Genomic DNA, 13445 nt, shown 5'->3' with positions numbered 1-13445 from the left:
AGAATAAAAGAAGACGACACCTCAAAACAATGATTTTTTTTTTTCACTCAGTTCATGAGGCACACACTTAATGAGTTTTTTAACCTTTCCAATTTGCTTCAAATATTGAACGACCGTAGAATGGTCGATACTGAGTTCTTCAGCAACTTCTCATATAGTTGTAAGAGGACCAGTTTCAATGATGCTCTCAATTGGTGGTGGTTACTTCTTTTTTTTTATTTTATTTTTTTTAATTTTATTTTATTAGTTGGAGGCTAATTACTTCACAACATTTCAGTGGGTTTTGTCATACATTGACATGAATCAGCCATAGAGTTTTGAGTTACATACGTGTAACTCTATGGTTGTTACTTCTGATGGCCAACCACTACACTCCTCGTCTTCAACGGTCTTGTCTCCTTTGCAAAACTTCTTGAACCACCACTGCACTGTATGTTCGTCAGCAGTTCCTGAGCCAAATGCATTGTTGATGTTGTGAGTTGTCTCCCCTGCTTTACAACTCATTTTGAACTTGAATAAAAAAATTGTTCGAATTTACTTTTTGTCTAACATCATTTCTGTAGTTTAAAATAAATATAAAATAAACAGCAAGTAATAAGTTTATGTTAGCAAAAAACATAAAGCAAGAAATGTGCATTAAAATGATGTGTAACATAGCCATGTTTATTTAAGGATGTATTCTAATATCAGATGGCAAAATTCAACAATGCAAAAGCACAGTTACCTTTGTACCAACCTAATATAGTTATGTGTATGCATATGAATACACTTATGTTTATGAATCATTCTACATACATAGTAACTCTAAAGTAGGGAAACTGGCTCCAGAAGCCTTCCAGAGAAACAGTTTTCACTATTTTATATATGTGTATATATTTCTTTCTCTCTTTTTTAGATGGCTTACCCTGCTCTTTGTATATCTATTTCTTTATTTTTTAGATGGCTTACCCTGTTCTTTAAAATTTTCAAGGAATAATTATTCAGATTATGTGTTCTGATACTTCATGTAGCATCTAAAACATTGATTATGGAGTCAGTCATTGGTGTGAGAATTTCTGTTTCTTTCCTTATTTGGTTTCCTTGCCTTAGGATCTTAAGTGTCAGGAGAGGTTAGGGGAAATATGGGTTGACTTAGGCCTGCTAGATAATTTGATGGAAGAATGGGAATCTTTCATCTCATTGTCTTATCCTGGCCCAGACTTACAGTCACTGTCATTTATGGTTGAGAAATGCCTTAAGTTTGTATAAATCTTTAGCTTCTTGGGTTTAACTCATCTGTATAAATAGTGAAAATAGGAGATATAAAAGTAACAATGGCATTATTAATCATCCAGTTTTTACTGTACACTGTGCTAAGCACTTGATTATTTTATTTCATATAATCATAATAACTGTATAAGTTTGATACTTTTATAATTTATGATTATCATGCTTATATTTTAGCTAAGAAAACTGGACTTTATAGAAATTAAGCAATTGCCCAAGACCACAATGCAAATGAGTGGAAGTAAAAAACAGATTGTGTGAGTCTATAGCCTATACTCTTCACTACCATCCAGTATGGCCTCTATGATAGAAAATCATGAGTTTAGCTAAAACTTACCTTTGGTGTGGAATCTGGCTGTGCCTTTGTACAGGTATCACTCCTTCTGCTATTTCCCCTTCTAAATAAATGTGGTGGCCATTGCACCAAGAACTCACAATGCAGCAACATTTTATTAGAATGAGTGGTAGTAGGGACTTAGGAGCCACAGGGTAAATGAAGCATTTCATTAAAAGTCAGAGTATTCACAACAAGTGACAAAACTGGATTTGTAGAACCATTTGCCTTCTAGAAAGGGGTCTTATCATGCCTTTCAGTTGGCAGAGCAGGGGATTTCCCCAGGGTGGGGAGGGAGAACATTTAGCTCCACTGTATGGCCTGAGTGATATTGAGTCATCCAGTCAGTGCATGGAATCTGTCATTTGTTGGTTGTTATCAGTGTCTTTTTTGCTTTGCTAGGGTTATGGCCGACAAGAAAAAGGAGGTCCTATTTGTCCGGCCCCGGAAATACATCCAGTGCTCCAACCCAGAGACCTCAGAGCCTGGCTACATCAACATCATGGAGCTGGCGGCATCTGTGTGCCGCTATGACCTAGACGACATGGACATCTTCTGGCTCCAGGAACTCAATGAAGACCTCACTGCAATGGGTAAGTTGTTTTCTCACATGTAACTTGTTCCTTGACTGGATTTGTTATTTTTTTTAAGTTGTCAAGACCATTTAACTTGCTTTCATTCTGTGGCTTCCTTTCTTTTCCGGGCTCTTCATTTATTTTCCTCTTGAATCTTAATGAGGCATTTCCTGAAGTGCATAAATATATTGAAGTAGAGCAGTGGTATTTAAATCTGACCTTTTCTTTCCTTGTTTATGGTAAATATCACGGATCAGGGATAGCATGTAGGTTTCATGAGGCTGTTTCCCAGTTCTGAGTATGAGAATGGTCCTGGCTGATTGGACTTCTGGTTGAGAAGGATTCTGACACTGGTTCTTCACTCAGCCCTGGAAAGTACTGTGATCAGTGAGCAGGGCCAAGGGTAGTGGCACCTCTAACATTGCCACCTAATGGCAAGAAGCTCCAACTTTAGCATTGGGCAGCACCACTGCAACTGACAGGTTGATATGACCAAGGATGCCTTAATGAAGGACTTAGAATTTTGCTGCCTGGAAGAAGAATGGCAGGCCTAAGGCAAAACATCCCCAAAGCAGTTCTTAGCTACCTCCAGTGAGTTCTAAAGTTGTCATGCAACTCTCAAAAAATAGAATAAAATGAAGCAAAAACAAGCAAACAAAAAACTTGGAAGTAAACATAGTAGTAATTTTAAAGTAAACGTATGCTCTACAGTACCATACCAGCAATGTTTGGAAATTCTGGGCTGAAAGAAAGCTCACCTTACACTTACACACAGTTCTTTTTGACCTGTCTTCCATCCAAACAGTGTTTAGGTCCAAGTGGTCCTGTGAAACTGGGTGGTTCTTAACTCTCTGTATGAGATACAGTGAAGGATACATTTGCTTTTGTTTGAATCACATTTGTTCATTGTTAGTACAGGGATCAGTGGTTTTCCTTTTCTTCCCTCTTTTTTTCTTTCTTTTGAGGTTGGTATCTGAATGCATGTGAATGAAAAATTAAAATTAAATTAAATTCAGTTTGGCGTGATAGTTATTCTGCCAGTAACCAATACTTACTTCTTGCTTTTTAAAACTTTTTGTTTAGTGTCTTCTCTTGTTCTACTTTCTAAGAGGAAAGAGGGGAGTCAAAAAAAATTTAGGGTGAGAACCCCAAAGAAAAGGAAATAAAAAACTGACAGAAAGGGAAAATGAGGGTATGAGGGTATAATCAAATGGATCGATGGCTCAATGTGCAATTGTATTTATGAACCATATAGCATTCATATACACTGAAGACATTACAGTGCTGCCTTCAACATGACACTGCCTTATAACAAAGTCCCTTTGGTATCTCACATTAGTTCTCTTTGGATGAGTTTTCTTAAAAAGATTTTTGAAACAGTTTTAAGTCTGAAGAAAAGCTGCAGATTTAATACAGTATACATACCCCTCATGCAGTTTGTTTCCCTTCATGTTAGCATCTCACTTTACTATGGTACATTTGTCAGAGCTAAGTAACCAGCACAGGTACAGTGCTATTACCTAAATTCTAGATTTCATTGGATTTTCACCAGTTTTTCCACTAATGACCTTTTTCTGTTGGAGGATCCCATCCATGATATCACATTGCATTTAGGCTTGGATGAGTTTTTAAAAGAGGATAACTTTATCTCAAACCTTCCTTTAGAGTGATATTGTAGTAAGGTTTTAAGAACTTAAAATAAAATTTTAAAAATAATATTAACTTCAGCATGTTTTTTATTCATATTAAAGAATTCTAAAAATTGAGAGCTTACTGTATACTATACTATACTTTGCACTGTCCTAAGCAGTGTACGAACATGATCTCATCTCTGCCTCATAAGAGATCAAGAGTTTGGTATTATTATCCTTATTTTTATAGATAAGGAAACTAAGTCCTAAAGAGGGCAAATAACTTGTCAAAGCTTCAGTTCAGTTCAGTCACTCAGTCGTGTCCGACTCTGTGACCCCATGGACTGCAAAGCTTATGTAACCAATATGAGGTCAAGTGGGAATTTGAATCCAAGTGTTTTTTAACCAGACACTATAGTCCTTCACTTCATGGGAAAAAATGTGCAATTTGTCTTGGCTGGAAAAATTAAACATACTACCTGAGTAGTTTTTGGTTTCATAAGTATCTACAGCATTGAAAAGGTAGTTTATGTGAAATTCTAAAGTTCCTTAGGTCTTATATTACAAATTAAGTGAAATATTTGGGTAAATTTGTTTTGGATCATTTTGAGAATTATTCCTGAGTTTATAGGCTGTTAGGGTAAATACATGTGTGCTCTCACAAAATCTTCAGTCCCCCTAAAATGAAAAATGTTAGTTGTTACCAATAGCCATCTTATGAATCTTTTAGTTGGGTTATTATGTATAGAAGACTGAGAAAAATTAAAAGTATAGAAGGAAAAGGAATCAAGAGGCAAAAAAAGGTATTTCAGAATTTCCAATTAGATTTGTGAATGCTAATAAGTTTATTTTATATTATAGTTTGTCATTAGAAAATATTATTGGATTTTCTAAAAATCAGATTTGAAAAACAAGTATTTCATATGTATAGTCACATATACAGTACCTAGAATTTTGTTTTATGACTTGGTACCTTTTTGTATGAAAATTTCCATTAAATGTGCTCATTGGAACTAGTTTGCTGAGACTGCAATTCATTGCATTGCATTGCATGTTATTTATATCCAAATAGTTATATGATTCTAATTATTATACTATAAACTAAAGTGTTCAAAATTACAAAGTTCAGTGAAAGTCCTCCCTCAGTGGGATTAAGAGAAAGCAAATTCAGGAGAGTTCCCTGGTGGTCTAGTGGTTAGGATTCCAGGCTTTTACTGACATTGCCCAAGTTCAGTCCCTGGTTGGAGAACTGAGATCCTGCAAGTCGCGTGGTGCAGCCAAAAAAAAAAGAGAGAGAGAGAGAGAAAACAAATTTTAGGAGGAGACTGGCTAGGATTTGGACAGAAAATTGAAAGGGTCAGTGTATATAGCTTACAAGGAATATGGTGAAATGTATTTCTCCTTTCATGTGTCAAACACTAATTTTAGAACAGCTCTAGTAAAAGATTCTTTAAAATCTGGTTTTAAAATCAGGGAAGAGATGATTTTATCCTTTAGAATCCCCACACCCTTGCACTGGGCTCACAGTAGGTGATTTGGGAATGACAGCTGACTGATGGGTTGATTGATTGTTTGTATTTCTGTGCAGGTTATGGGCCAGTTGATGAGAATCTTATGGAAAAGACAGTAGAAGTCCTGGAACGCCATTGCCATGAAAATATGAACCATGCTATTGAGACAGAGGAAGGGCTAGGCATAGAGTATGATGAAGATGTGATCTGTGATGTGTGCCGGTCTCCAGACAGTGAAGAAGGGAATGATATGGTGTTCTGTGATAAGTGTAACATCTGTGTGCATCAGGTTAGTGAGAGTGGAGACCGCCACCTCCCCACGGTCAGCCTTTCTGAAGCTCAGTGATGATCTCCAGCACCCATATCTGGGTTGCAACTTGCATTTAAGGGTGAAAATAACAACTTGACCTGGCTGTTCTCCAGTAATTCCTTTAGAAATAATACTTCTTATGATCCCCAAGTTGACTTATTAACTTTAATCCAGGGGGCTAAACCCAGGTCTTTATTGTGTATCATCATGCCCAAGCCATTGAGATCGCCTTGTTCAATACTTTTACAGTCCCCTGGGGAGTCTCCTTGCTACCTGCCTGGGAGTCTCTCCTCTGCCTTGGAGTCCCTTTTATATCATCAGGTTACACCCATGGTCAGTAACCTTGGTGAGTTTACACTTCCTGTATCTGGAAGTGCGAACTTCTCATCCTGGCACCCAAAGCTCTCCTCCATCTCCCAAATATACCACTCCCAGGAAACTTGGTCCACTCTACTTTTAAACAGTAGAATTTTAGGATTGTAAAAAACTGACCCACTCCTTAATTTTACAAATAGCACGAAGAGAGATGAAGTGACTTTACCCAACCTCTTACAGCCTTCTCCCACTTCTGGCTAACAAAACTTTACGTATCCTTCAAGATCTAGTTCAAGTCCTTTCTTGAAGTCCCTTACCCTAAGTAATTGTTCACCCTTTTGAACATGTGTGTTTCATTCATTTCGTTAATTTATCTAGCAAATAGGTATGCAACACCATCCACGTACCAGGACTCTGCTGCATGCTGAAGACACAGTGATGAAGAGGCAGACATGGTCTTTGCCCCCAGGGAAATCAGAGTCTGGTGTAGGCTCTATGAGGAAACTGCCCATTGAGCATAGTATGCCAAGCGTTTTTGTAGATAGAAGTCCATGCTGCTGTAGAAGTGCATGGGACGGATAGAGGTTGGGGATAACTTCCAGGAGGTGGAACCCAAGCTGAATCTTAACAGCTAAAGGGAAATGCCAGAAAAAAACCAGCAGCATGTGTTCAGGCAGAGAGGAGGACATGTTCAGGTGGGGTAGTAAGAGTAGGCAAAGTATGTCAGAGGCAACTCTGAGCAGTTCAGAACTGTGGAGAGTGATGGGGTCAAATAGGGAAGGCATGGAGAGTGAGACTAGAGAGGGATACATGGAACATGTGAAAGGCCTTCCCTGATAAACTAAGGAGCTTCAGTTTTGTCCTGTCAACCCTGAAGGATATGATTTGTAATTCAGAAATGTCATTCTGGCTACAAAATTACTAAAATGACTAAATCATACAGGAAAGAGAAACCAGGATTTAAGACTTTAATTCTCTGGGCCACCTAACCTAACCCTTTGTATTAAAAAGTATTCAGAATTATTCTGTAATCAGTTGGGTCTCTTTCTTCCTTTTACTTGCATCCTTTTGGAGTGAATTTTGAAAATTTATCTTCACTCTACCAGTTATTAGCATTTATGTCCCACCTTTAGTGACAGAGAAAATCTTTATCAATTAAGTATGAACTTAAATATATAAATATCTGACAGCACAGGTCTACAGCCCCTTCTCTGCATTTCCAGAATTTTAAAGCTGTGAAAACTGTAAGTTTGGCACCAAATGATTTGAAGGAAGATGCAGTACTTACCCAGTGTGAGGCTTTTTGTAGTCTTTAGTCCATTTTGTGAAAATACTCATATTTTGTTAGAGAACTATTAATGTATTGTATTTGATTATATGGTACTGCCCTGGTCGCATTAGGGGATTATATAATATGCCATGTATATACTGTATTACTTTCCTGAGATATGCACAGTTCTAAATTTCCTGATGTTTCTTACCCTAGAGTTTTCAGATAAATGATTGTGGATCTTTAGCAGATTTGAAGGTAATAGTACCAAGATCATCTGTACACATTTTCTGTATTTTTCCTTCACAGTTAGGACAAAATATTAATAAATTATTTCCAGGTTCTTTGGCTAACAAAATGCAGCTTAATAATTCTCCTTAAAGGTATTTTGCTTTGAAAACATACCCAGTAATGACTATAAATGGTCCCTTTCCTCACGTAGAAAGAAATGACAATAACACGTGACCAGGCCTTGCAGAATATAAGCTGGTATGTATTAAAACTGAATGTTGGTGCCACACAAAGTTTCGTATAAGAGAATTCTTCTGAAGTGAGTATGTTCACTTGAATTCTAAAGAGATACTTAGGTTAGAGCTCCCTCTGTTGACTGAAAAGTGACTTTAAATGATTTGGAATATTTGGTTTACTTAATAGAACTGGGGACATGTTGATAATTGTTTTTATTAAACATAATTTTTCTTCTTTACTGCCACCATATTATATATTTGTTTCTTTGTGACTACAATACACTTATGGTCAGTGCTTTAGAAGAGTTTTATTTTACATCAGTAGATTTTGGATTTTAAAAAGAACTTAAATTTTTTTCATTAAGAAGTGTGAAAATTGGGACCATTCCAAGTCCCTTAATGTGTTCCATTTTCTACTTCTTAGCCCAAATATTGAACACTCAAACTGAGGCCTAAATTAATTTACCTGAAGGTACATGCTCGTAGTTTTTATACCTGTCATATATATAATGTTTGCCACTAAATTTATTAACCCCCTGAAGTTATATGTGAAACATATGTTCGTGCATGTGGGCAGTTTTAAGAGTCCAGCCTTCATCATTTTGTGGTCTAGGAAAAGTTGAGAGCCACTACAGTGAATTGCAAGCTTCTGTGATCTTACGACTAGGAATAAATCTACATAAGAGCTCAGTAAATGATTTTCTACCCAATAAAATGGCCCTATAATAAAGGGTATTCCTAGAACCAGCTACTGGTTTTTCTTTTGCTGGTTTGAAAAAGGCTCTATTTTAGGGAGGAAGCTTGCTTTCATTTCTTTGCAGACTTTCTGAATTTCAGAAAAGGAAAAAGCTTTGAAGGTTACGGACCTTATAAATGATGTCGTGCTTTTGTGAGAGCAGCATAGTTAGAACCCAGCTTCAGTTCTTGAGTGAAATGTATTTGTTGTACCAAACCACCTACTCAAGCTCAGCATAGAGAGCCATCCAGATAAATTGATGATAAAGAACCTACCCCAGTGACCTTACAGTATCACTGAGGAGATGAAACATAACAGTTAAAGTAGAGAAGAATACATGATATTGACCAAGTACCTGATGAGGGAAAACATGTTGAATGGGGGTTGGGAGTCAGGAAGTGGAGCAGACACAGGGGTTATAGTGATCTGAGAATTGAGGTGAAGAACAGCGGGCTTTTTCATTGAAGGGCCAGATAGTAAATACTTTAAAGACCACATATAGTCCCTGTTACATATTATTTTTTTTAAACATTCCTTTAAGAATATGGAAACCATTCTTACTTAGCTTGTTGGCCTTATGAAATGGGCCTTAAATAGTTTGCCAACCCCCTGGTTTTAGATGGAGTTCGGGGTAGGAGCAGAAGGAGATTTTAGAGGCTTTATTGCTGTGCATTGGTATGAAGACTGTAGCAGCCAAACAGAAGAAGGATTGAAGGTATGAAGGAAAAAGAAGAGAATTTAGAAATAAATCAGTCCAGGCATGATATGAATAAGGACTTGGATGGAGTAGCTGTGGTGGAGATGGAGAAGAAGGTCAGAGTCTAGTGACCACTCTGAAGGGAGTATTAGCAAGCCCAGGGGACAATAGATGAAGGAAAGTGGATAATAGAGATGAAGGAATTTGGATCTGGAAGCTGCAAAGTATGGTGGTGATATGGATGGAGAGAGTTTGGAAAGGGGGCTAGGCTAGTTGGGGGATAACATGATAATGACTGTTGGAACTTGAATCTGAGCTGTGGGTGAACTCTCTGGGGCAGGCACAGACTTTGAATCTGCAATGGTGAATCAGTCATTGGTAAAGGTATGCTAGGCCACCTAGGGAGCCAAGTGGCCCTCAGCTATAGTCTCTAATGATGAGGATTGAGCAGTAAGGGGGAAGGATGGGTGAGATTAGAGGTAGTGAAAAGGAAATCTAAAATATTACCCAGTCTAATCTCTCTCCCCCATAGTAGTTTATTTATTTATTTTTCCATCTTTATTCTGTAAGGAATTTGAAGTGGCTTCAAGAACTCATTATGGAGTATTGTGATTAGTCTAATATTGTGTTCAGTTTAGGATCCATTAAGTCCCTTTTTCTTCAACCGAAGCAAGTAATTGCTACAATTTGTTGAGAGTGCTTTTTTATGCACCAGGCACTATCAGGCTCTTTAATATTAGCTCATTTGCTCTTCAGAAGTGTCACTCTGCTTATTTCCTAACACTTTTTCCTCGATCACAACAGTGCATGACATACAGACATTGTTCAGTAAGTGAGAAAGCTTTAGAAAATGGAGGCAAAAAAGAAAAAAATATGCAGTCACAAAACTCATAACAGTTGAGCTAACCTTTGCGTGTATATCCTTCTAGTCTTACTCTGTTGCCCTTAAAGTAAATTCTCATAGAGAGACATGCTGATCTTAGAACAGATGCTAGAAGTTGCTTTTTTATTTCGAGTGTTTTAAAATTACTAAATCCTGGATATGAGCTTGTTTGACCTTTTCTCCTAAAAGTGGAGGGTACTCTGTGACTGTGTACCAGAGCAGACATTGACCCAGTAAGTAGATGCTAACCATTCCCCGCTCTCCTTCCCGTGCCTCCAGGCCTGCTACGGCATCCTCAAGGTCCCAGAAGGCAGCTGGCTGTGTCGCTCCTGTGTCCTGGGCATTCATCCACAATGTCTGTTATGTCCAAAGAAAGGTGGAGCCATGAAGACCACCAAAACAGGGACTAAATGGGCTCATGTCAGCTGTGCCCTGTGGATTCCAGAGGTAAGAATTCATCCAGGTCTGTGAGCCATTTGTTCTCCCACAACATTCAAACTGACTGAGGCCTCATAGAGATGCTTCTTGCCTGCCCATGATTCTGAGTTGATGATGGTTCTCCTTGACCTCTGTCACATCCTTCTTGGATGCATATGAGTCCATGCTAATTAATTTATAGGTGGTACTACCAGTGGTATTGGATAAATTTAGATGAGAGAAGAGGGTATGAGCAGCAGATTTTTTTAAAGGTAAAACCTACCTTAAATACCACCAGGGCCATTCCCTGGTGCCTCAGATGGTAAAGAATATGTCTGCACTGCACAAGACTGGGGTTTGATTCCCTGGGTCAGAAAGATCCCATGGAGAAAGAGAATGGCTACCCACTCCAGTATTCTTGCTTGGAGAATTTCATGAACATAGGAGCCTGGCAGGCTATAGTCCATGGGGTCACCAAGAGTCAGACACAACTGAGTGACTAACACTTTCACGTTTCGCTTTTGCCAGTGGTATTGGATAAATTTGGATGAGAGAAAAGGGGATAAGCAGCAGATTTTTTTAAGGCAAAACCTACCTTAAAAGTACCATATGTTGGATTTCCCTGGTGATCCAGTGATTAAGAGTCTGCCTGCCTTGGGTTCATTCAGAGGCCATGGGTTCAATCCCTGGTCCAGGAAGATTCCACATGCACAGGCAACTAGGCCCATGCACCACAACTACTGAACCTGCATCCTCTAGAGCCTGCAAGCTGCAACTTCTGAACTGAAAATCCTAGGTACATACTACAGTATTCTTATGGATATGTGCTGAGTCTGACTTTTTTCGACCCCAAGGACTGTAGCCCGCCAGGCTCCTCTGTCCATGGGATTTCCCAGGCAAGAATACTGGAGCTGGTTGCCATTTCCTACTCCAGGAAATGGCTACTACTTCCTGACCTAGATACCGAACCTGCACTGGCAGGCGGATTCTTTACTACTGCGCCACCTGGGAAGCCCTCTTATGGATACAGAAGTCAATTTTTTTTTAACTTGAGTAGTGGTTTTATTTTTCTTACTAAGAACATCCAGCTAATAGACATGTGAAATGAATTCTGAGGTTTCTGGCCGGAGAATCAGTAATTTCCAGTAGCAAATTCCCTCGCTAATAAAGCAGATTCTTTCAAAATATTAAAAGTCTGAAAAAAAATGTTAGAAGTCTGGAATATGACTCAGGAAGAGTTTTTTTTAAAAGAAGCTTTCTCACCATTGACCTTCTCTTAAGGTTTCTAGTACCTGATTTCTAGTACCTTTGGGCCTGTTCAAGATGTCCCTGATCTTTCTACTGTTGCTTTCTTGATGTGGGTGGAACTTGTACTTGTTTAACTGTCCTTGTTCAATGGTCCTTCACTTTTTAAAGTTGTTTCTTAAAAACACATTATATATTTTTAAAGAAAAGAAAAAGAAAACACTTCTTATCAGAAATTGCTTGACCCCTTATTTTCACACACACACACACACACACACAAATACACAAATTTCCATCTTTTTTTAAAAAGTATTTCTTTCAGCACTCTCTCAAAGACTCGTTTCACTTTAAAGTTACTTTGAGTACATCGTTAGGACTCTGCTTCTACTGCAGGAGGCACGGTTCAATCCCTGATCAGGAAACTAAGATCCTGTACACGTGGCATGGCCCAAAAAAAATGAAAAATAAATAAAGCAAGCAAGCTACTTTGGCTGGGGGAATAGACTAAGCTGGTAGTAGTTACATGATTTTAAAGATTGGCTTTAAAATGTTAGCATCCTCATCTTTTTTACTTATGTGCTGCAGATTGCTACTACTTTCCAATAATATTATGTCACTGCCTCTGTTTTTCATCGTTCATTGGTTAAATGAAAAAAACGAGGCGTGTGGCACCATGTCAAACATGTAAGAGATGCTAGATTTTGTGAATCTTAATTCCTTTCCTCAGTAGCTTTCTTTGGTTCCTAAGTAAAGTGTAGATATCTTTGATTCATTAAGGTAACCATGCTTAGTCTCTACTTCTGCCCTCTCCTCCTATATATGAATTGTTTATATTATTGGAAATGATTGAAGGCCTGAGCAGTAGCTAGAGACAGGTTTCATTTATTCTTAGTTCATAATAACCTTAAAAGACATGGCTTACCTCATTGTTTCAATGTTCTGAGCTGCGAGTAATACCACTCAGGGTTTGTGAAAGGTACTTCTGGAATGCTTTGGTGCCTTCTGCCTTATGGTGGTGTTTTATTTGTAGGTCAGCATTGCTTGTCCTGAGAGAATGGAACCAATCACAAAGATCTCCCATATTCCGCCCAGTCGGTGGGCCTTAGTCTGCAGCTTATGCAAGTTGAAAACAGGTGCTTGTATTCAGGTAAGTCCAATGAGAAGTGGTGGAGTGGGTTAACACCAAATTAGCCAAACTCACCCTCCCAGTGAGAGCATCCTGCTAACTGAAAGGTACTCAGGAAGCCACCTCCCACTCACTTTTGGAGCTCTGCTACTTATGCAGACCATTTCTGGAACTGTTTTTTGGATGTTGCCTCTGGACCCTTCAGCTTATGCTTAGTAGCCATAGTGGTGGTTAATTCCCATCCTTTGCTGTCAGATCTGATGAATTAGGTGAGTCCTGAAGCTAGATGATCCTGGGTGGAAACAAACCATAACTTCTAAACAACCGGGCCCGTGTTCTTGTGTGGCTCACCCATGGAGGATGGACGACTTGAGTTCCAGGGCAGTTTGACAGATAATTCTATTGTTGGACTAAGTGCAACTCACTTGATAGGAAAGATGCATCTAAATGGATAAATTCTGGTTTGATAGACTTGAAAGTCATTCTCAAAGGCACAATTGTTGCACATGATAGTGCAAGTAGAGTTTTCTAAGACATCTGAGGCATAGAAATTTAGCTGCTTGAAGTAGAAGTTGTAGCTGGCACACCCAAAAGCAGCATTTGGGGGGGAGGTGGAGAATGGGCTGGGAGAGGCCAGTTACACCCAGAAAATGCAGAAATAT

General features: G+C 38.6%; 1 protein-coding gene across 3 annotated transcripts in view; it reads left to right on the top strand.

Moving 5' to 3' along the window:
* Window positions 1–13445, top strand: part of JADE3 (jade family PHD finger 3) — a 138888-nt gene that overhangs the window by 103665 nt on the left and 21778 nt on the right. For all 3 annotated transcript variants that reach the window (XM_065916030.1, XM_065916029.1, XM_065916031.1), the window contains 4 exons: window positions 2003–2193; window positions 5395–5606; window positions 10275–10442; window positions 12688–12804. In XM_065916030.1, the coding sequence (XP_065772102.1) occupies window positions 2003–2193; window positions 5395–5606; window positions 10275–10442; window positions 12688–12804 (688 nt within the window). The remainder of the gene's footprint in view (window positions 1–2002; window positions 2194–5394; window positions 5607–10274; window positions 10443–12687; window positions 12805–13445) is intronic.

This window comes from Muntiacus reevesi, chromosome X (assembly GCF_963930625.1).
Source record: "Muntiacus reevesi chromosome X, mMunRee1.1, whole genome shotgun sequence".
Classification (NCBI taxonomy): Eukaryota; Metazoa; Chordata; class Mammalia; order Artiodactyla; family Cervidae; genus Muntiacus; species Muntiacus reevesi.
This window is presented reverse-complemented; position numbering and strand designations above follow the sequence as displayed.